This window comes from Puma concolor, chromosome B2, assembly GCF_028749965.1.
Source record: "Puma concolor isolate L17-30 chromosome B2, mPumCon1.1.hap2, whole genome shotgun sequence".
In the NCBI taxonomy this organism is placed as follows: Eukaryota; Metazoa; Chordata; class Mammalia; order Carnivora; family Felidae; genus Puma; species Puma concolor.
In genome coordinates this window covers 42,045,648-42,070,084 of record NC_141671.1, presented here as the reverse complement: position 1 = coordinate 42,070,084, position 24,437 = coordinate 42,045,648, and the positions used below count along the sequence as shown (strand labels likewise).

At 50.0% G+C, this 24,437-nt stretch overlaps 1 protein-coding gene across 1 annotated transcript in view; it reads right to left on the bottom strand.

Annotated features, from left to right (window-relative positions):
- The window catches only part of PTK7 (protein tyrosine kinase 7 (inactive)), a 64,504-nt gene that overhangs the window by 22,992 nt on the left and 17,075 nt on the right, over positions 1-24,437 (bottom strand). Inside the window, exons 2-7 of the mRNA XM_086706902.1 lie at positions 3,737-4,024; positions 3,162-3,264; positions 2,601-2,791; positions 2,357-2,507; positions 1,182-1,330; positions 667-933 (exon numbers count right to left, since the gene is read on the bottom strand). Of these exons, the coding sequence (XP_086563028.1) occupies positions 667-933; positions 1,182-1,330; positions 2,357-2,507; positions 2,601-2,791; positions 3,162-3,264; positions 3,737-4,024 (1,149 nt within the window). The remainder of the gene's footprint in view (positions 1-666; positions 934-1,181; positions 1,331-2,356; positions 2,508-2,600; positions 2,792-3,161; positions 3,265-3,736; positions 4,025-24,437) is intronic.

Below are 24,437 nucleotides of genomic sequence, written 5' to 3'. Positions count from 1 at the left end.
GACTTGCCTGGCCCAACACAGAACACGGTGGAAGAAACACTGAGCAACTGCTAAGCTGATGCCTTGAGAAGTCTTCCAGGTTCCACTACTGGCCTCTTGAACCCCAGCCACCATGTGAAGAGGCTGGAGCTGGCCTGCTGGAGCCGCCACGGGGGAGACAACCAAGGCACTCTGGTAGATATATCCTCCGTCAACTTCAAAACATGCGAATGAAGCCACCGGGGACCAGCCAGCCACCAGCCAACCTATCAGCTGACTGCAAGTACATCTGATCTTTCTGACCACCTTGTAGGGTAAGTAGTGGGTTATCAATCCCATTTTATGGATGAGGAGCCTGAGCCCTGGCAAAGCAGGTGGCTTGCTACCCATCGCTGCTCTGTGCACAGGGGAAAGAGTGGGACCTGGGTCTCTAGACTCCCAATCCTTTGCTCCTCCTTTCCAGCCCAAGGGTTGTTTTTTTGTGTGGGCTGTCACCCCGACTTCTGTGCCTGGCTCTCCACTGTCACCTCCCAGCAGCCAACGGAATCCCAAGCAAGCAAGGTCCAGAGTTGAGAGGGCCACAGGTGAGCACCAGGGAAGCCTCTGTACATCGCACCCAGAGAGCAAGGCCTCAGGGGACCTGGGCTCCCCTCCACCTCGCCTCACCCCTCAGGGCAAAATGCTCACTGGCCACAGTGATGTTGACATCCTGTCGCCGCTGCCCGGCCAGGTTGGCTGCGTGGCAGGTGTAGACACCAGCATCACTCTCCGTGGTACTGGCAAACACCAGCTCATGGCCCTCCTGGAAGACCCTGCCACGGGTGGGTAGCCGGACTCCTGCATGCTCCCACCACACACTGGGCTCTGGCAGACCCTGGGGGGGCAAGCAGGCCACACGCTCCTCGCTGCCAGCTGTGAACACCCGTGGCTCAAATGGTGGCATGTCTTCAATCTCTGCAGGGATGGGAGCAGGAGGCAAACAACCCGATTACTGTGGGTCTCAGGGTACCTCATGTGGTCCCAGGGCAAGCTTTTGGCCCTTTCCAGCTCAAACCCTCCCCTAAAACACTGCGTCTCCTCTTCCTGCCCCCAGCATCCTCTTTCTCTCTCTGCACTCTGGGTGGAATCAGGAGCCTAAATCTCTACGTGCCAACGAGGTTGAAGGCGGCCCCCACCTCAGCACCCTAGACCCGGGGACCTACCTGCCAGGTGAAGCGTGGCCTCAAGGACGACAGGAGGGCCCCTCTGCCCCTGGCCAATGCAGCGGTAGACCCCTGCGTTGCGGGGCCGGACCTGGGTCAGCAGCAGGGACCCGTTGGCAAACACCGTGGCTCTGCGGAGGTGTGGGGGACTACAAAGAGGAGAGAATGCTATTTGGAAGAAGTGGCCCCATAGGCATCCTTCTGGAAGGGAATGAGATGGAACCCCATGCTGCAATGGTCAGAGATGTAGGAAGGAATCAGCCAGGAAGAGGACAGGGATAAGGAAGCCAACATGTTACACCGCTCTGCGTGTGTGTGTGTGTGTGTGTGTGTGTGTGTGTGTGTGTGTGTACGTGTGTGTACACGTGCATGCGTGCACTCACGTGTGTGTGTGGGTGTGCTCCACCTACAGGAGACTCAGCTCTCCGGGTGGCAAGGTGAGCAACAGTGTCAGGGAGAGACAGTGAGTCATCAACAGCATGCACCTGGAGAGACAGAGGCCCACCTTCCCGCAGGGTTAAGACAAGCCTGCCACTAGGGCACCCAGCCCGAGTAGTCAGAAGCCCCTGGGCCACACCAGATCAAAACTACTGATGATTTCCTCAGGGCTGAAGCTAGGTGGGATCCAAGCCCCTCACCTAGGACCACAGCCACACTCGGCACTGCAAAGGTGCTCTGCGCTCTCATAGTGCCTGGGTAAGGACAAAAGTCCACAAAGGAGCTGGACCTTCCAGCATATTCTGGAAGGGACTGCTTCCTCCAAAAAGTGCATGTGTGTGTGTGTTGGGGGGGGGGGTAAGGTATCCTTACCATTCAGGACCTTCCCATCCAGACTATGGTTACCTAGGTCCCCTGTGTCCCTCCAACCCTGGGTCTCTACTCCCCATCCCAGAAGATCCATATAGGCAGGAGGGGAGAGAAGAGAACGGAGCCACCACTAGCTCATACAGTGCCGTGGTGCAAACGGGAAGAAGATGCCCTTCCCGGAGACTCTTCCCTTTGTTGGACTCATTTTGTAATAGCAAAACATTCTACTGCCATCTGCTGGAAATTCGAAGTAACACACATATAGATCTAGGATGTCTGCAATACTAATGACTTTCTTTTAGAGAATGCACTGGGACAGTACACAACCTGTAACACCTTACCTGAAGGCCCCTTCCCAATTGCCTTACCGACTGCGGTTAGTGATAGGAGTCTCATCTTCAAAGACCCACTGCAGGCTAGGGGGTGGCTGGGCTGAGAACTGACAGTGGAACATGGCCTCTTCATTCCTCGCCACTACCATGTCCCGAGGCGCCAGCACTACCCTGGCAAAGCTCTCGTCTGGGGTGGGAGAAGCACAGGTGCATGAGCAGACAGAGTGGGGAAGCCCCTCGCATCCCTGCTGCGCCCTCTCCACCCCCACCCCAGGCTCACCAGCAATGCTCAAGGTGAAGTTCTGGCTGCTACAGGTCTGGCCAAAGGCATTTTGGGCACAGCAGGAGTAGACGCCACTATGCTCAGGGCTGGCCGGCCGGAGGGTCAGGTTTCGCTCCTTGCTGCTGACCGTGTGATTGCTCTGACCATCAGAGAGGGGGCTCCCATCTCGGAACCACTGGTAGGTAGGCCTGCAGGCCAAGGGGATCAGCAGCAGGGAGGCAGAGGGTACTCAGGTGACCAGTGGACAAAATACAGGACTAGAGGCTAGACCCCTCAGTTTGCAAATGGGGAAACTGAGGCCTGGGAGGAGAAGTGACTTGCACAAGGCACACAACAATTCAGGGGCATAATCAGGTTGAGATTCTACAGCCCTCAGCTCCCAGAATCCAGGATCATTCCGCAGGACAATGCCGCCTCTCCTCAGGTCACTAGGGGCTTGTGTGGGGCAGCATATGGGCAGGGGTGGTTATAGAATGAATAGAGTCCAGGATTTGGGAAGATATCCCTACTTGTCTAGAATAACCCTCTCCATCCCCACCCTCAAAGTCATCTCCTTACCGAGGATGCCCATCAATGTGACAACGCAGTGTGACCTGGGTCTGTGGCTGGATCTCAGCTTCTGAGGCTGGATGTTTCAGGACCACGGGACCAGTCTCAATCCCTGTAGCAGAGGCCATGGTTGCAGAGTGAGGGGCAGAGCAGAGCAAGTGTGGGAAGGCAGAGGGGAAGGAAGACAAGCAGAAAAGGACACAACCTGCAGGCTCTGGAGATGAGAGACAGTGCAAGGAAGCCCTGCAAAGACGAGGCTGCAGCTACAGACGGAGTGGGGTGAGGGGCCAGAAACAGAGGGCCCATCCAGTCTGTGGCAGACAACTCTGATGCCTGGCCACACTGGCCCTCACTGCCCTTGCCATTTGCAAAAGCATCCAACACATAAAGGGTTCTAGACTTGAAGGAAAAAAAATCTTCTGGAAAAAATAAAACTTTTCTTATCCACTCAAAGAACTGACCACAACTGCTCTCTGCCTGCCCCCATTTAACTGGAAACGGGAGAAGCTGAGGGAAAGGAGGGGTCCTGCAGGGCTCAGTAGTTGAAGGTCTATAGGGAGTGAGCACAGCGCCCTGGCTCTCACATTTGATGTTGAAGGAGGCGTTGGCACTGCGGGCCTCCTCTCCAGTGGCATTATCCCGAGCCACACACTGGAAGGCTCCAGAGTCCTGCAGCCGGTCCACAGCTGCAAAGCTCAAGCTGCTGCCTTGGGCAAAACGCCTCTCAGTGTCTTGGACAGGGGCCCCATCCAGCAGCCAGTACACGTGTACTGGGCCTGGGGTCTCGACTTCACAGCGGAGCAGTGCCCGGCGCCCCTGCAGTGCATCCTGGGAGGAAGGCTCCTTGATGAAGACGATGACTGCCTGGGCACCTGCGGATGGGGACATGAGAGAGGTACAGTCAGGAGGAGCTACAGTCACTGTCCTAACACAGATCACCCATCACTGTGCACAGGACGAAAGGGGCTATGCACACAGGAGGTGGCCAGTAAGTGCAGGAGAGAAGGATCATGAGACTGGAAGTGCCAAGTGTCCACTGAAAAACTCTTCAATTGTGCCGTGTGCTCTGCAGGATACAAAGACATGACACACCAGTCAGTAGGGGGCACAGCGCAATCATACACAACAAGGCAAGGCTCGTGCCCAATGAACAGTGTGAGTAGTCAGTGCCTCTAGAGCACAGAAAGAAGAGGGAGTTCCAAGGGCTGGGGACACCAGGGAGGCTCCCTAAAGGAAGGTTCAGACCTGCAGGTCCTGATGCTGGGCAGAGGAGCAAGGGACATTAGCAGGCAACCCTCCCCATCAATCTTCAAAATCCAGGATGTTGAGCAGAGTTAAGTCATGACCCAAAGAGCATCTTGGAAGGATTACTCCCACTCACAGTCCCACTGAGTGTTCCGCATCAGAGGTGGCTTTGAATCCCACCCACAGGTGCTCTGTAGCCCTTAGCCCCACCCCACCCCCTGTCCACCGGGGCTTCTTTGGGTTTTTTTTATACTGTTTTTTTTTTAAGTTTATTTATTTTGAGAGAGTGAGTGTGCATGTGAGTAGGAGAGGGACAAAGTACCAGTGTGAGAGAGAAAATCCCAAGCAGTCTCTGCACTGTCAGCGCTGAGCCTGACTCAGGGCTCGAACCCATAAACCGTAAGATACTGACCTAAGCCAAAATCAAGAGTTGGTCGCTTAACTGACTAAGCCACCCAGATGCCCCTGCACCCCCACCATGGACTTCCTTGGGAAAATTCGCCCCATCACAGGAGAAGCCAATATTCCCTAGATCTGCAGCTATTGCCAAAGACATGCCAGGGCCACCCCCACGTCCTACCCTCTATCTCTAAGAATCTGTGTGGCAGGGCTGACTTTTCTATGCCAAGTTGAGAGGTAAGCCAAGTGGTTCCAAGTTTTCATCTGAACCCCCTCCTGCACCACAACATTTCAGCTCTGTCTGGGGCTGAAGGAGCACCCACAGGGAAGGGGGGCCCCAGAAACTAAGGGGGAGCCATAGCCAGTGGGAACAAAGGAAAGTGAGAAACCTGTGCTGAGGAGCAGATGGGTCGAGGAGGCGGAGGGCAGGGCTGGGCAGGTGGCAGGGCTACAGCAGGAGTAACACACTGGGCTTTGTTCCTGGCCCACGTGGGTGCCCTGCAGAGGCCCTGAGCCACTGGGTCTGGAACACCAGCCCGCCTGCCAGGGGTGGGTGACGACATGGAAGAGGACGTGCAGCCCCTCCGGGAAGAAGAAATAGGCCACCTGCGGCGGCTACATGAAGAAGCAGCCTCTGCCTCTGATCAAACTGAGCCTGGTAAGGGCAAGAAGAGGCTGAGGGGGTCCTGCCATCCCCTCCCAAAGCGATGGAGACTGTGGCCCAAAGACTGCTGATTCAAGTCCCTGAAGGTGGAGTTTGGCTCTTTAGGGCCATGAGAACCAGTGTCCTCCTAAAGTCAGCATTAAGACAAGTCCAGGATCTCTCAGAGTGAGGTCCAGATGAGGAGGTCCACCAATGTTCCCAGAGATGCCAGCCCACAGGACAGTCAGGGAGCTGGAAGGTGCTCAGAGCACCCCATTACTGCTCAGTCAGGCACTGCTGGCTCTCTAGGTGTGATAACTGCCCTCAATGCTGGGTTGTCCCACCCACTGTGCAAGTTAACTAATCTGTCCTCTGGGCACTGCTAAGTACCCCCAGCTACCCTAACATCCCAAACACCCCATTCACTTCTAATCACCACACAGGAACGTGGCCCTGTGCACCATCCACCACCCCCCCCCCACCGGCAACTTGGTACAACGCCTTTGTAGAACAGATAGGTAAACTGAGGTCCAGAAAAATTAAGCTGTTTGCTCAAAATCAAACAGCTAATTTGACCATGATCCAAGGAAGCCAGCTTCTAGCCCCAAATTCTTCCCAGCCCCACCCACGAACTCAAAACAAACCCTGGAAACAGCTGATCCCACAATGGGCCTCCATTCCTGAGGCCAGGTAGAGAGGTAGACACCCCTCTTGCAGACCATGCCAGACACACAAAGGCACTCGGCTAACTGGCTGACTGAGGTCACCTTAAAGGAAGTGTGGGGCAAGAGCTGGTGAACATGGAGGCATCTGGAACACTTCCGGACCACCTCTCATGATACAGATGGGCAGACTCAGACTGATGCCCTGGTGGACCTCTGCAAATGCAACTCACCAAATTCTTGGGACTCTTGACCCAGAACTCCAGGATGCTTGTTAAAGGCCAAAGAGAGATCACCTGTCATCCAAGTGCAGGTGAGTCCTCACTTCCCCGCTCAGCTTCTCCAGAACATGGGGATCGAGGAGCCTCACCCATGCAGAGGAGTATTAGTTAAGGGTGTGGAATCAGACAGGTCTGGCTCAAATCCTGCCCATCATGCTTAGTGTTTGACCTTGGGCAAGGAACGCAGATGGTCTATGCCTCAGCTCCCTCGGCCTCTCTCATGAGGTTGTCATGAGTCACAAATGCTGTAATTCGTGTGAAAAGCCTCGGACAGAGCTACTCCGGTGAATGGTAGCTACTGTTACTATTTCCATTATCACCCTTCCTGCCCAAGGACTCCCATTTTAAGAACATTAGAAAGCTCCCCCTCGAGAGGCCCAGGACCACTCCCAGCCCCTGGATGGGGGAGGAACCTCCACAACAGACAAGTTTGAGGGGAATAACCAGGTGGGGGTGGGATGGAGGGAAAGGGGCCGCAGGCTTGCAGGAACCACAGAGCACTGGCCACAGAAACCTGAGCTGGAAGAAAAGATGGCATGACTCAGAGGGACCCCAGCTCAGCCTCCAGCATCCCCTCCTGGGGCTAGGGCTGCTCTGTAGCTGTGGTGAGAGATGTTGCATTCCCAGACTGCCACTCAGAGCCTCCTGCGCCCCCACGACAGGGCCTGGGAAACATCAAAGCTGGCCCCTCGGGGCCCTCTGTCCTGACGTCAGCTCACAGCAGGTCCTGGTTAGTGCTTGGCTGGGGCAGACTTTAGATGTTATAAAAGGCAGGGAGAACAGCCACCAAGCCACTCCAAGCCCCCAGCCCCTGCTCTGAGCTGCCATCGGGAGGCTGGCCCAGCGCCGTGGCACCCGCATTTGCTGAGAAGGCAGTCGGAGGTGTGCCCATTCTGCACAGTTTGCATGAGAGCTTGGTCTGTTGTGTTGCTGGGGAGCGGGGCGCGGGCGGAGGGGAGGGCTGTCGGGGAATGGGCAGGAGGCTCCGGGGCAGATTGAGGAGTCCCTGGCAGAAATGTCAGACTCCAGGAGAAAGGAGAGGCTGGGAAGTGAGGAACTCTTCAGAAGCTTCGGCTGGCACCAACAACATGAAAGGGAGGACAGCAGTGACAGAGAGTGGAAGGCTTTTGGGGACTGGGATGGTACCTGCCCCCAAGGTGGCACAGTCACCCGCACATTCCTGTCCCTGTACCACCTCTGACTTGAGGATGCCCCCAGGGCTGTGGTCCGAGGAAGGCCTTCTCATACTGGCCCTGGGCTTCCCCAAGCCACCCTCTCTTTCACCGTCCAGCCACACCACGCATCATGCCTCCTACTCAGGCCCTCACAGAACACACGGCCAGCGTGGCCCCTGAGGCTACCCGCTTCAGCGCTGCCCAACAGCCCCGCTCCTGCCCTCCCAGCCATGCCACCTCAGCCTGGCCTCTCTGCCCGCTTCCCCGAGCTGTGAAATGGAGACCCCGCCCCTACCACTCAGGCTGCATGAAGTTAAGTGGGTTCACATTATACAAAGACCGTAGCACAGCACGAAGCATATGAGGGTATGAGGCTGCCCTGCTGGGCATAGAGGGCTCAAAAGCCACCCCCCCCCAACAACAACAAGCAGGCAGAACCATCTGCCCCACACCAGGTGCCGACCCCAACAAAGCTGGAACTGCAAATACCCAATAAGGACATTTTCCAAGCCATTTCCTTGGCTCCCCAACAGCCATCTCTATGCAGACACTCGCTCTGCCTGCGCCTTGGCCTCAGCCCCCAGAGAAAGGCTGTGTGGGCAGCAGACCAACTCTGCTCCCCACCCCCCAGCAAGCGTCTGGTCTGCTGCCTGCCCTCCTTGCTGCTCTCTGGGCTCCGGGCCCAGTAAATCCATGTGTGTCCAAGTGTGCATGGGTGCACACACATATGTGTAAACATGATTTTTCTGGAGAGCAGAGAGCAGCAGGAAGTTTTTCTGCTCTGAAGTAATTTCAGCTACTTTGGTCCAAGCATCCATCTGGGCCACTCAACTATCCACCTCACAGGGGCTGGTCCTCCTGACCTAGGAAATACACCCCAGGACCTGTACAGGCCTCAGAACCTGCCAAACCTGACCAGCTGATTCTACCTCTGTCCTCTCTTACTAAAGAAAATTCCATCTTTCAGGCAGATGCCTCAGGACCGGGCTGTGACACCAAGACCCTGGTTGGCCCTGGCATGGGCATTTTGCACAGCAGTGTGTGACCATATGAGTGATCACCCCCAAATCCAATCAGCCATACAGAAGTGGCCCACTCCTCCACACCCAAGACCGAGTCTCTGGCTTCAGAGCCTAGGTCCCTGCTGGGGGACATCCGGACTCCCAGGTAGCTCCCAGTGACCAGGCTGAAGTGGCTCCTGTCAGGGCACATAAACCCGTGAGGCAGAGGCTGACAACACTCTGTGCCCTGTCTGGAAAACAGCATTAGGACACAGGCCAGCAGAGGAAACCCTCAATCCAAGAGCCACAAATGCTCCAGGAACCAGAGCAGCTCCAGGTCCCCTCATCCACAAGGACAGCCCTCCTCACAAGTCCCTTCCATCCAGAAACTCTAAGGGCACCAAGCAAGAGTCCCTGCACCACACCTCCTCCCCAAGGGGTCAATGCACTGTACCGGAGACACTTGACCATCCGGCATTTAACTAGCATACTCTCCCCTGCTCTGGAACCACTCCAGAGGTCCACAGCGCATACACATTTGTAATTTTTTTTTGAAGAACAAATGTCAACTGCTGTAGGAGTGAGTCACTTGGATGAACAGCGAGCTCAGTTACCCTATCCCCGATCCCACTCACCCAGGCCAGCAGAAACATGAATGCTACAGTGGTATTTGTGAATCTGGGTATCTGGAATGTCCTTCTCTACCACCAGTGTACCACCAAGATACTGTATGTGGTTGCAGCACCAGCAACCCAGACTCTGTGATGGAAAATAAGGATTTAGAGGGTCACTGAAAATCGATCATAGCGCATTCCGAGACCCAGAGGCAGAGCACAGAGTTTCTACCCGCTTCTGTCTTTCCAGGGTCTACAAAAGACCCTAGGTTCACGGACAGGAGCCTTGCAGCCCTCTGCAAGCCATCACAGTCCCTGTTCTGAACAGTGTAGGAGGGAGCAGAGCCAGGGACCCAGCTGAGTTTTCCCATCCTGGGATTTAACTGTAAATGTCTGGAGAGGCTCCCACATCCGGATTAGAGGAACAGAACACAATCACCAGGGATTAGGGCAGAAACAACCTAACAGGCCAACTTGCCTACCTTAGATGAAAAATACAACTCAGACCTGTCCTGCCAGCTTCTGGGAGGCCCTGGAGGGGGAAGATCAACCTCTGATGGCAGAAGCAGGTCCTTGTGTCCAGCATCATGTGGCATCTGAGCCAGAGGGACAAATACACCAACAAATGAGGCTTAAAATGCTCCCCAGCCAGCGGCCACACTGTTGGTCCCTGGAACTAGCCTGTTTTCTGCTGGGGCTGGGAGGGCCATATCTGGGACACCTCTCTCACCCTTGGTAACCCTTAAATGGCTGTGATGTCTTCAAGGAAGCAGCAACAAATTAAACACCCAGCCACATGAGGTGATGTGCTCAGGCTGAAGGAACACTGGGTGGGGAGACCTGGGTTCTGGTCTCCATACAACCACTAACAAGCAGAGTAGCCCGAGCCAATCAGTACTCCCTCCCAGGCAGATTTATTATCTGTAAAATTAAAAATACAAGAGGATGCCCTGGACAGCCCCCAAGACCTCACACTGGATTCGCTGCAGAGAGCCTCAAAGGCAGCTACAGAAACAAAGGGTTCACTCCACAGAGTCCCCTCCCCACCCCCCACCCCCCGCCCCCAGCACAAGCTCCCAAAGCCCAGGGAGATAAGGGTAGGGCAGGGCCCAGGAGGATTATGAGAGATGCTGTGTATGGCAGGTGTGCAGGTCGGAGGCAGCTGGGGCTTGAGAACGGGGGCCCAGCACCACTTCTGACAAGCAGCTCCCATTCCTAAGGCTGGGCTCCCCAAGAGATGCCGCCTCTGCCTTGGCCACACACTCTCACTGATAGCTCACTGCCTGGGACACCCCTGATATTGCCATCTGTGCTGTGACTGAGAGCTGTACCCCCAAGCTAGACTGTACACTTGAGGGGAGGGCAGACATTCGTGCCCAACGGGATATGGCTGTGCCCCCTCACAGTGCCTGGGCACCATAAATACCGCACAAGCATTTAGAGGGGAATGAAGTCACTGAAGAGTCTATCTAACCTGAAATCTTGTCCTACATCTACCTTTATCCAATCGTGGCCAACTTAATTTTCTTCCCCAAGTCTCAGTTTCCTCTCCTGGAAAATGGCAGCCTTGAAACCAATTTTAGTGATTCTTTTGGATTCCTGGGATAGTCAATGATAGTCAAATGAAATACATATTAGGTACAGACACACAAAAGTCTGCGTATGTTTCAGGGAACTAAAAAACCCCAGAAGCTCTAGGGAACCATGGACCCCAGATTAAAATGTCCTTGGAGATAAGGTGATCTCTGGGGAGTCCAAAGGCCTGCTAAATGGGGGGGGGGGGGGGTCTGGGAGGGAGAGCCAGGATGGCAGAGGGAAAGGGAGAAGGAGAACTACCAGAGAGCATCAGGAGCTCTCTCCACCCCCTGTGCCTGGGGACAGATGTATTCTCAGCCCCAAGGAAAGAGGAGAGACAGCAGCCAGGTGTCTCCTGAAGACACCAGTCAGAGGCCTGCAGAAATAATATACATTGCAGGCAAGGCGACAGAGCTGCTGGACCAGGGCACTGGGAAATGAGCCAGGGCTCAGTCCCAGGAAGACTTCAGGGGTGCTCAGCAAGTGCACTCAGGGCTCCAGAGGGGACAGAGAGCCCAGCCTCTGGCGGCAGGCTCCACAACCATTCATTAGACTCCCGGGTGTCGTGGCGAGGGCACTCGGGGACCACAGCAAGAATGGCCCCAGGTAAGCCTGGTGAGCATCCTGTGATCTTTCTTGTGGAGGCAGGGAGTGAACTAAGTGACAGTCCGGGGACTACAGCCTTGCAACTGGTGAGACCTAGCCTTAGTTTATATTAATTTTCAAGGCAGGCTCAGAAAACTCTGTGAGTCGGTTTTCTTTTTTGTTTTTGTTTTAAACATTTATTTAGCTTTGAGAGACAGAGGGAGACAGAGCACGAGCAGGGGAGGGGCAGAGAGGGAGACACAGAATCCGAAGCAGGTTCCAGGCTCTGAGCTGTCAGCACAGAGCCCAGCGCGGGGCTTGAACCCAAGAACTGTGAGATCATGACCTGACCTGAAGTCAGAGGCTTAACCAACTGAGCCACCCGGGCGCCCCTGTGAGTCTGTTTTTTGAGCTCTTTTTACCCATCTCTGCCTCAGCCCTGGGAGGCTGATGAAGCAGTGAGCACAAATCTTAGACCTAACCAGAGTGACCAACAGCAGTTCACCCCAAATTCCCTGTGGAAGGGAGGCACAATTCCCTGCCCTTTGGGTAGAGTGGTCTCAACTCCATTCAACGAAGAAAATCCTTCCTTGCCCCTAAAGAAGTTGAAATATCCCTTAGACCTGCTCTGTCCAATATGGTAGCCACTGGCCACATGGGGCTATTTAAATGTCACTTAATTATAATGAAACAAAATTGAAAATTAATTTCCTTTGCAGCAACAGGCACATTTCCAGTGCTCAGGCGCTGCGTGTAGCTAGAGGTCACTGTATTGAACAGTGCAGATATAAAACCATTCTGTCCCCACAAAAAGCTCCATTAGACATCACTGCTTTAGCTCCTTTGTGTGCTTCTTGCTGGCCCCATGCACAGGCTCATTTCTAATCTAAAGAGCCCTTGGGGTGCCTCAGTGGCTCAGTCAGTTAAGCATCTGACTTCAGCTACAGGTCATGATCTCGAGGTTCAGGAGTTCGAGACCTGCATTGGGCTCTGCACTGGGATTCTGTCTCTCCTTCTCTCTTTCTCTCTCTGCCCCTTCCCCACTTGCACACACTCTCTTTCAAAATAAATGAGCTCAAAAAAAAAAAAAAAAGGGGGGGGGGAATCCTTAACACGAGTCAGCCTCATTGTACCGAGGAGGAAACTGAAGTCAAACCTATCCCAGTAAATGGCAGAGTCTAAACTACCCCCAGATCTGTCCTGCCCCTACGTCTGTCTGCCTGCGTTTTTTTCCACGATGCCACGCTGGCTGCTTCTCTTCTTTCACTTATTCCTTTTGATCCACACCCTCCCCCACCCATTCTATCGTGTTTAATGTAAATCCTTTTCTCTCCATGTGCTCTGGGAAAATGTGATTGCTGTTTCAAGGGCGGGTATTTTTTTTTTTTAATTTTTTTTTTCAACGTTTATTTATTTTTGGGACAGAGAGAGACAGAGCATGAACAGGGGAGGGGCAGAGAGAGAGGGAGACACAGAATCGGAAACAGGCTCCAGGCTCTGAGCCATCAGCCCAGAGCCCGATGCGGGGCTCGAACTCACGGACCGTGAGATCGTGACCTGGCTGAAGTTGGACACTTAACCGACTGCGCCACCCAGGCGCCCCAAGGGCGGGTATTTTTAACTTACGTAAGTGGTCTTGCATTATCTCTCACTCTGCTTCTTACTTTTTTTCCATTTAGCAATGTGTTTTGAAGATCCTTCCCTGTGGTCATCTCCTACCTCCTTCCTACCGTTCTCCCAATAGGTAAACATACAGTTGGGTTCAGGGAGGGATGAAGTGAAGATTTTTTTTTCTGAACAAGTAAGTGGCTGAACATAGCTGTCCATAGTTTGAAGATCGGTCTTCAAGCCTCTACCCTCCTCCTCCCTGTGTGCCTCCAGCACCCTGGCCTCTATCACTGCACCTAGTCCCACTGTCTGCTGGGTGCCCTCAGAGCCTGGTGACACACACACATACCCCTGCTTCCCTTTCTTCTCCCTATAAACCCAAAAAATCACTAAAGAGGCTGGACTTTCAGCTGGTTTCAAAGGGATAAGAAAAAGAGTCGGTCTCATACTTTTTATATTTAGAAGCACTCTGCAAACCACTTCCCGGAGCAGACAAGAGTGGGGAATGTGAGGAAATCGCTTTGCTATGTGTGATGTGGAAAGCACGAGCCACTCAGGGCCTGCGGCAGTGGGCTGCATTTGCCACACACCCGTTGACACGCGGCGATGCCTAACACATGTGCAGGAAACGAATGTGCCCCTAGGCAGCCTGCAGGAGACCCTGTTGGACAACACCCACGGCAGCCTGGCTGTCCCCTCAGGGCCAGGGCACAAGGCAGGGCTCAGGAGTCAGAAGCAGAAACCATCCTCGAAGTGCCCCTCCCCCAGCCTTTTCTTTTTTCCTCCTCCACCTGTCCGGCCAACAGCTGTTTCTGGAAACCAGCCCTTCTCTCCAGGGAGGGAGAGTCCTCTAAAGGGATGCTGCAGGCTTTAGGCTTTAGGCTTCAACCTGAGACACAAAGGATCCAGATTGAGGGAGCACGCTTGAAAGAACCACTGGCTTGAGGAGGCAAGGGTGCCCTCCTGGAGTCCAGGCTGCTGGTGACAGGTGTGGGGGCAGGTCTGTCCACAGTGCCCACTGCTCTCCTTGTGAAGACAGATCAGCCCCTGCCATCAAAAGTTCTCCTCTTACCCACCTCTGGTAGCATGTATGGCTGGAGAAAACCTTGGGCGGGAAGGCTATCTTGTAGTGAGGACCAAATCCAGCAGCCATGAACATATTGCTCAAATATTACTCGGATGTGACGGGGTCTGGCCTGGTGTCGCAAGGTGAGGCGGAGCCATGGACAGGGTACGAAGCGGAAGGCCGGCCAGCTGCTGAGTTAGAATCAAACCATAGCATACTTCCTAGACTCCTTATAAACCTTATTTTACTGCTTAAAATATAAACTTTCTAACAGACAATTTTACTCTTTCATTTAATCTCTTAACTGCAAGTCTCTGCTGGTGATTTGCTCCCTTATTTTTTAAGGAAAATAACCCAAAAAAGAGTCATTTAAAAAAATCAGCTGTTTAGAGAAGGCATTCTGGCGAAAGATGGCAAAATGAGTATTTCGATCTCCAAATCAGTAACAACAGATGAAAAAACACAAACTGATGAATAATAGAAACAATCCCTTGTAAGTTATTTTTAAAAGCAGCAAAAACTTGCAACTCATCACCAGATGCTTAAAGCCTAGGGATTGTTGGGGAGAAAACATTATAAAACACAAAGCACTCACAAATAGCTGAAGAAAAAAAAAGCCCCTAAGGGTGGCTGATGCAATAACCGAATTGAATAGCCAAAAAAATGACAAAGACCTAAAGTTTATTTCATGCCTACTCTGTCAATCTTTGAGTCAGGGTCTGGAAGGCACCAAGATCTGGCTTCACTTAAGTCTGGAATTAGCTGTCCCTCCATTCCAGGAGGTGCCTCTTACAGACCTCTAAAGTCACAGAGCAAGACAGCGAGACAGAGAGAGACAGCAAGAGAGTGAGTGAGTGAGACGGAGGAAAACAGAGAGGGACAGAGGGGGAGGGGAAAATGGGGGAAGAAGAGAGGAAGAATGGGAAAAGGGGGGGAGAGAGAGGGAGGGAGGGAGGGAGGAGGGGAAGCAGGAGAGAGGGAAAGGGGGAGGCACGAAGACACTGATGGAGAGAGACAGGGAGATGAGATGAAGGGGGCTGGAGGGAGACTGACAGAGAGAGAAAAAGGGAAGGAAACAGAGAGAGACAAACAGATGGACAGAGGGAGACTAACAACTAACAGAGAGACAGAGGGCAATGGGCAGACTTAGAGAGGAAGAGACATAGAGAGAAGAGAGAGAGAGAGAGAGAGACCCAGGCCCTGAGAGAGGAGAAGAGGAGAGTCAACAGGTAGAGAGACATGGACACAAACAAACTGAGAGACAGAATAACAGTCACAGAGGTCCAGAGAAAGGGACAAGTAAAACAAAGACATACAGCACACGAATATACCCACATGTAGGCATACCTAGGGTTCCTCACACCTGTAGAGCAGCGCCCAGCCCCACATTTACCCCAGCTTCCCTTGGCAGGTCTGTCCCTGTGTCTCTAGTAGGGAGGTCCTCCCCACCCCTCCCAGCAGCCTCAGGGGCTCCAAACTCAGCAAGTCCCCAGCTCGGCCACAGGGCTACCCAATATATCACTAGACACGAAAGGTTACAGCTCTCCTGTACGTGGGAGACCTGGGGGAGGGAGAGTAGGAGGAGGGGCTGTCTATATACCATATTCAGGACATTTATAATGGAGAGCCCTCAAATTAGAGGCTCCTGGTAAATAATTCACCAGGAAAAGCACAGTACCTTCCCAGGGCTCATCCATTATTCACCAAGATAAATGTACCATATTGTTATACTTCCTGACATCTAAAAATGGTCTGAGCCATTAGGCCAGGAGCAATAAGACAGCAGGGCAATTTTTACCCAACCTTTCCAGAACCCCTGACCCAGCAGTCCCGGTGGTTCTGGAACTCTGTGTGCTGCTCCTCACACAAGGGCAAAGCATTTGACCTCCACAAGGGGCCAGGCCTGGGTTCGGACCATGACATCCCAAGAGCAGGCCTCCACACAGCCCTCAAGAGCCCACTGCAAGGTCTGAGGTATACCCAGAAAAGTCATAAAATTCCCATGTTCACCAGACCGCAAAGATTTTGGCCTCTTTCAAAGGGAAAAGGCAACCACTTTGCTTGTATCTGTCTAAGGGCCATTCTGTTCATAGAAGGTTCAAAGAGTTTGACTTTGGTGCCAAACGAGTGTCAACTACCAAATGCTCAAGGTCCTGCATCCTAGACTTGGCTCTGAAAAAGTCACTGTGTTCTTCAGGCCTTCATTTCCCCATATGCAAAATGAGCTGGCTGCTCTTTGGCGTGCAAGGCTTTACAAAGATGCAGCGCCCTCCAGGATGTCTGAAGAGCTACACAATGTTAAGGCCCTGGCCTACCACATACAGGCAGGCTGAGGATAGGGCCAGAGCTCAGAATCTGGAGCCAGGCTGCCTGCATTCAATTTCTACTCTCCCACTCACCGAGCGTATGACCTCAGGCAAGTTGTCCAAGTTGTCGACCCCCTCGGTGCCTCCGCTTTTGTGTAAAATGGTGCTAATAACAGTATCTACCTCACAGGCTTGTGAAAAGTAAAGTCACATGTTAATAAATTTGGCTTGTTTGGAAGAGTGCCTAGCACGTATTAAGTTAAGCACTATGTGAGTCTGGACTCTTAGCAGTCATTTATTGTCATTATTAAGTTCGAGCTATTTTTTTCTCTTTTAGGATCTACGGGCCATCCCAGACATCTCCTACCTGGTGCAGGGTCTTTGCTGGCATCCCTCACACAGGCCACATGGACTTGCCAAGTGCCACTCACCCCATCTCTGCCATCTTGAGAGCAGCGATTCTCTCTGAACAGACCCTGAGCTCTGAAACTTTGTCCCACTGCCGCCTGACAGAGCCTCAGAGCCACCTTGGCACGGGATACAAACATGTGGGGCTCTGTGGTTCAAGGGGTGTCGCCCTGAGTGGGTGAAGCACCACAAGGTGGCTGCCAATTGTTGGGGGCTTTGCATTGTTTTGCCCACTGCCCTAGGGGCATCCAGGCAGTGACCAGATCAGCAGTGGCTTAGAGTTTCATGGCCTCCCCTCCCAAAGCTGCTCAAATCAGAGGCACCTTCAATACGAACAAGAATTGGAGCGAGTCTGTCAGGGTGAGAAACGATCCAGACCATCTTGGTAGGAGGCAGGTCTCTGGCCTCAAGGAACACAACTGCAGTCAGGTGAGGAAGGCAGAGTCAATGTTTATGCGCCAGCTAATGCCCGGCGATAACTATTAGGCTTCAGCTTTCTGATCCCGTAAGGCCCCAACAAGAGAAGCCTGGACAATTCTATGCTTTATAAATGAAAATACTCGACTACATAAAATAGAAGTTGTAAATGACTCTCAACGGCAAACAACAAATTAGGAATATTTCCAGCAATTGACAGAAGAGGTCTTGAAATATAGAGTTACAAATCAACTATAATAACTACTAAAATTCTAACATGGTAAAATCATAAAGAGTTCTCAAAGCAAATATTAATATAAGAAAACATTGCAATGCACTAAGAATCTAAGAAATGCAATTAGAACGAGTTATTCTGCCCATCAAACGAACACCAAGATTTTTAAAATAGCACTCAACAGTAGTAAGTATATGGATAAAATGGCTTCATGCTTTGCTGAAGGGAGTGTAAATTATAATAATTCCCTTCTACGGAAATTGGACCAATATCTTAAAAAATTCATGCCCTTCCTCTTTGGAGAAAAGCCTGATTCCAGGTCCAGGGCAGGAAATGCACAAGACAAGCCTGGAACATCATCACATACAAGGGAACGAGCAAAGACTAGTAAGGTCACATCAAAAAGTTCAAGGCCCGCCTGAAGAGGCTCCCACCACCAGCCAAAGATGGGTCTAAACAACCATAAGGGTAAGAACCACATGGACTTACACACACCGAATAACTTAAAATTCATAATGATGTTTCACAATGACTTTTTTTTTTTTTAATTTTTTTTTTTTCAACGTTTATTTATTTTTGGGACAGAGAGAGACAGAGCATGAACAGGGGAGGGGCAGAGAGAGAGGGAGACACAGAATTGGAAACAGGCTCCAGGCTCTGAGCCATCAGCCCAGAGCCCGACGCGGGGCTCGAACTCACGGACCGCGAGATCGTGACCTGGCTGAAGTCGGACGCTTAACCGACTGCGCCACCCAGGGGCCCCTCAATGACGTTTTTAAAAAAGCCCAGGGGCACCTGGGTGGCTCAGTCAGTTAAGCGTCCGACTTCAGCTCAGGTCAGGATCTCACAGTTCGTGGGATGGAGCCCCACATCAGGCTCTGTGCTAACAGCTCAGAGCCTAGATCCTGCTTCGGATTCTGTGTCTCCCTCTCTCTCTCTCTGCTCTTCCCCAGCTTGCTCTCTCTCTCTCAAAAATAAATAAACATTAAAAAAAAATTTTTTTTAAGCCCCAAATTGGGCAGCTGGCTGGCTCAGTCAGTAGAGCATATAACTCTTGATCTCAGGGTTGTAAGTTCAAGTCCCACGTTGGGTATAGAGATTACTCAGAAATAAAATCTTAAAAAAAAAAAAAAAGCCTAAAGCCTTCCCTTGATCACCTCTGAAGGATGCTAGAAAACCAAGTCATTATTTTAAAAACTGGTTAAGCATCAAGCTTTATTTTCCCTTTCTGAACAGCTATACTTCAGGATAACAGTCAATGAGGGGAGGTTTGTTTTTACAGCAGTCTCCAGATGATAAATATAATATCACCATTTTACAACCCCTAATGAAATAATGGCTCTAGCAATGATTATTGATGGCTGCTAATTCCAGAGAGACAACCAGATGTTATGTGTCTACTAAGGGAAGTACACATGACAGGTGCCTGGGTGGCTCAGTTGGCTGAGCGCCCGACTTCGGCTCAGGTCATGATCTCTTGGCTCGTGAGTTCGAGCCCCACGTCGGGCTCTGTGCTGACAGCTCAGAGCCTGGAGCCTGCTTCAGATTCTGTGTCTCCCTCTCTCTCTGCCCCTAACCCACTCACATTCTGTCTCTGTCTCTCTCAAAAATAAATAAACATTAAAAAAAAATTTAAGGAAAGTACACATGAAAAAAAAAATCGAATCTGAACCTGATGCAACCTCTAGACCTAAGTTTCATCATTAAAACGTTTAAGAACCTTTCTAGGATGAACTTGGAAAACAAGGAGGAAGTTAGATAACAACGTGCCACCAAGTGAAACAATAACTGTGAATGTACATCCTGTGTCTTCTATTGCTCTCACAAATGCTTATTACAACCTCATATTGTCACTTAATATCTCCTGCGCTTACCACCTGTCTTCCCCATTAGATTCTAAGCTCCCTGAGCACAGGGCTGGCCTCACACTCATCTGTCCCCTCCACTGCAGGTGCCTTCCCCGTTGGAGGTGCTCAGGAAACACCAACTGATCTGTGCTGGTTTTACTGAGCCATATTTAGCGCCATTATCCCGGCATGTTGTGGAATAAGTAGACGGTCAAGGCCCAATATGGGATCCTCGTAGGCAATTATGTTAATTATCATTATTAATTCAACAAACACTTATCAAGAGCCTACCATGTGCCAAGTACTCTGCAAGACACTGGGGATGAGAGAGAAAAACACACAATTACTGCCTTTAAGTATCTCAGTTTAGTGGGGGAGTCAGACAAGTAAACATATAATTACAGTAATAGCTAACACCTACTGACCGCTTACTATGTGCCAGGCACTTTAACCATATTAGCTTGTTAATGCTTACAGCCGCCCGTTGTAAAAGTAGATACTTTGATCCCCGTTGCACAGATGGGGAAACTGAGGCACAGAGTGGTAAAACAACTTGCTCAAGGTCACGCAGCAAGGTGAGTGCCAAATGCAGGATTCAAATCTCAGGTCATCTGGCTGCAAAGGACACCCTACCATAATCAAGGCTTTACCACATTATCACCACAGCATGGTGGGGTGGATGCATAAGCTTTCTAACTCAAAGTGGGGGGACAGGGGAGTGAGAAGAATTCTGGAAGAAGGCTCATCAAACTTTTAACAAAGAATGGGGCTTGGCAAATAGAACAAGACTAAAACACAAAGACAAAGTGTGGTCAGAGAACTCTGGGTAATTCAGGATGCAGAATTACCAGAGACGAATGAGGAGGAACACAGCAGGCAAGGACTGGAGGAGGCGGCAAAGGAGATGAGATACAAATTTACCCTGCTCATGCCATCCCCTGACCAAAAAAAAAAAAAAAAAAAAAAAAAAAATCACCACGCTAGTGGGTTCCTGCTTCTGAGAAAGTGGTTGTTAGTGTACAAGACGGACTAAAGCAGCGCTTTGTCATGGACAGGGCAACAGGTGCACCCACAGAATGCATGATTATGGGATAATGGCCATACCGGTCTCATTTGTTTCCTAGGGCTGCTGTGCCAAATAACCACAACCGGGTGGCTTAAAACAGCAGTTTATTCTCTCACGGTTTTGGAGGCCGAGGGGTGAAAACAAGGTGTTGGCAAGATTGGTTCCTTGGAGGCTCTGGAGAGTCTACTCCATGCCTCTCTCCTAGCTTCTGCTGTTGCTGGCAACCCTTGGTGCTCCTCGGCTTAGAGACACTTCACTCCAGTCTCTGCCTCCTTCATACGGCCGTCTTTCCTCTCTTCGTGTGTCTCCGTGTCTCTTCTCTTCTCATAAGGGTATCTCCAGTCAGAGGGGATTAGAATTTACCTTAATGACTTCACCTTAGCTTGATTACATCTGCAAAGTACCTATTTCCAAATAAGGTCAAATTCACAGATACTGGGACTTGGGACTTGAACATAACCTTTGGGGGGACATAATGCAATGCCTAACACCGGCTATTCTATAACTTGCTTTTTTTGCCTTACAGTTACAGATATCTTCCCATGTCTGTTTAAAGGGTTCTAGTTCACTCATTTCAACTACTGTGTATTATTTCACTGTGTCAACGACCCATGATCTATTTGTCCAGCATCCTAATCATGAACATTCAGATGGCTTAATATTTTGCCATTACAAACAATGCTCCAACTAAACTTCTCTGTACAGGCACCTAAGCACACTGATAATGCGAGTGCTTGCAGGATACTTCCTAGAAACAGAGCCCCCACCCCCACCCCCACCCCCCACCCCCGCCCAGCTTGGACCAAAGAGAATACAATTTCAAGTTTTTGATAAATGACAAATGACTCTAAAGGTTGTGCCAATTTATGCAGCCTTACCACCCTGATACTTATTAATCTTTGCCAATTTGAGAGACATGAAATAATGCTTTGTTGCAATCTGCAATTCACTGGAGACATTTAGTTCATCCTTAACAAGATAAGGCAATCTTTCATGTATTTATTGGTTGGCTGAATTTTTGATTGTCCATTTCCTATTCAACTTGGTTGTCTACCTTTTTCCTTATTTACTTATAAACAATAAGATCAAGACTATAAGGCCTTTCCTGCATTACATGTTATACTTTTCCCTCCTAAGAACGGGCATTAAGTTACTTAATGCCTACCACGTGCCAGGCATTGTTCTAAGTGCTGGGAATACAGCAGTGAACAAAGCAATGAAAGTTGCTATTCTCAGGGCACCTGGGTGGCTCCTTCGGTTAAGCATCCAACTTCGGCTCAGGTCATGATCTCGCGGTCTGTGGGTTTGAGCCCCATGTCAGGCTCTGTGCTACAGCTCAGAGACTGGAGCCTGCTTCGGATTCTGTGTCTCCCTCTCTCAGCCCCTCTCCCGCTCATGCTCTCTCTCTCAAAAATGAATAAACATTAAAAAAAAAAAGTTCCTGTTCTCAGCTGGTAAATTCTCAGAAGAAAAGGTGTTTGCATATGATTTGGGTTAGGAAATAGATAGGAAATGAATTTTCACCCCTGGGTACAGAGTTCCTCAGAATTCATTTAAATACTATCCTGTTTTGATCCATTTGAGAGCCTTCTAGGGAGAAATCTATCCCGCTCTCCAGGTGTCCTAGAAGGATCCACAAAGGAGTAGGGTGGTCAGTGAAGTGGAAGCAGGAATCACTGACCTAGAGCTTTGCCCATTCCCTGGAGGGAAGAGCCACACTCCCAGGTGCTCACATCCCCAGGCATATAGGGACAGGGCCTTTAAGCTCCAGTGACTTCAGAGAGCAAAAGGAGGAAGACTTAAGAAGGAATAACTCCTCTCTATTGCATTACAGAGGGTGCCAGTGGTACGCCACTCCTATAAACCTCAGGGAGTCTGATTGGGCAGGTAGGCTCCTTTCTTCCCCCACTCACTTAGGCTCTAGGCTCCAACCCTGCCCTGTTCCATGTTGGCTCTAACCCTTCCTCCCCCACCCACTTAGGGGACCCGCCCCCTGCAGGGAAGACACATTTTGTATAGGCCTACACCATACACACACGCACACACGCGCGCACGCACACACACACACACACACACACACACACACACACATTCAGGGATGAATCAGACAAGGTTATCCTCTTCAGATTTAAATCTTGTTCCTCAACCTAGCCTTTATCAATAATAAAGATAATACATTGATTTCCATCTGTCCAATTCCTGTGTCTGTCTTGTCTTCCCCATCCCTGCCTCCACTGGTTCCAAATTCAGAGGGGAGACAGATGAAATTTACTGACCCCATCAACGTATAGTTTCCATGATATTGCTTTATGCCTGGAGCATTATATTTTTGTTGATTTTTTTAGTGTGATTGTTTTCTTTGTATTTTCTAAAAGGTTACTTGCTGATAAGTAGCAAAATTTCTGGGTCTTGTGTAGTTTTGTATTTGGCCAAATGAGCCAACTCTCTTGTTGATTCTAATGGTTCTCAGTTGGTAGTTGAGCTTTACATGTAAAAATCAAGGCAGTTGGCTGGCTCAGTTGGTAGAGCATGTGACTCTTGGTCTCAGGGTCATGAGTTTGAGCCCCATGTTGGGTGTGGAGCCTACTTAAAAAAAATGATGCCATCTGCAAAAGACATTAACTTTATTTTGACTTTCATATTTCTTACAGTATTAATTCAACTAGAATTTCCAGAATAATGTTAAAATAGTGATTTTATTTTTTGGTGTAATGCCTTCTTTATTTTTAATTTTTTTAATGTTTATTTATTTTTGAGAGAGAGAGTGAGACAGAGCGTGAGCAGGGGAGGGGCAGAGAGAGAGGGAGACACAGAATCCAAAGCAGGCTCCAGACTCCAAGCTATCAGCACAGAGCCCTACATGGGGCTTGAACCCACAAACCACAAGATCATGACCTGAGCTGAAGTTGGACACTTAACCGACTGAGCCACCCAGGCACCCCTGCCTTCTTTATTTTAACGAGAACAGCATTACAGTTTCATTTTTTTTTTAATATGAGATTTATTGTCAAAATGGTTTCCATATGACACCCAGTGCTCACCCCAAAAGACGCCCTCTTCAATACCCATCACCCACCTACAGTTTCATTTTTAAGTATAATGTTGACTGCGGTTTGAATTTTTTATATTTATTTATTTATTTTGAGAGAATGAGAGAGAGAGCAGGAAAGAGAGAATCCCAAGCAAGTTCTGAGCTGTCAGCGCAGAGCCTCATACAGATCTCAAACCCACAAACTGTGAGATCATGCCCCACGTGGGGCTCTGCAGTGACTGCGTCTGTCTGTCTGTCTCTCTCTCTGCTCCTCCCCTGCTTTTCTCTCTCAATAAACTTTTAGTATATGTGCTGCCGAAGCGAGCACTCTCAATAAACTTTTAAAATACAATAAATTTTTAAAAAATCAAGACCCCTTGTTAATTTGTATCTAATGTCACTTTTGAATCTATTGACACAACTGCATCACTGTGTGACTTATTTTAATGAATTGTGTTTGATTAAATTACCCATGCATTTTTGGAATAAATCGGTTAGTTGTTTATAGTATGTTATCCTGTAACATATTATAAGATTCAATTTGACAGTATTTTATATTACTTTTACATCGATATTTCTCTGAGTAGTCTGCTTTTCTTTTCTGCACTGTCAGTCAGCATTTAGAAGCAAGGTTATATCAATGTTGTGACAGGTGGGGGGTGACCATCCATCTGTTCCTTGGCTGGATGACAATCTTTGCATCATAAGGCTCTATATCCTCAGCATTTAAAAAAAAAAAAAAAGATTTTAAAGTAATTGCTACACCTAATGTGGGACTCGAACTCACGATCCCGAGATCAAGAGTCACATGCTATAGCAACTGAGCCAGCCAGGTGCCCCATCCTCCACAATTTTTGAAATTTCCTGTCAGCGCCTTCAGATATAACAGTTTTGGGTTTTGTTTAGCTGTTTTTATTATCTTTCAATTGTTTTCAATAGATACTGGCCTATTTAGTCATTCTATTGGTTTCTGAATAAAATTCCGTAATTTTTGTTTTCCTCGCATAGACTTCTTAGCATGGCATGGTAACCCATGATAAATTTTTTTAATCTTTCCATCGCGATGATCACAGGTGTGATTATCACTGCACATTTCCGTACGTCCTCTTCACTGAACAGTG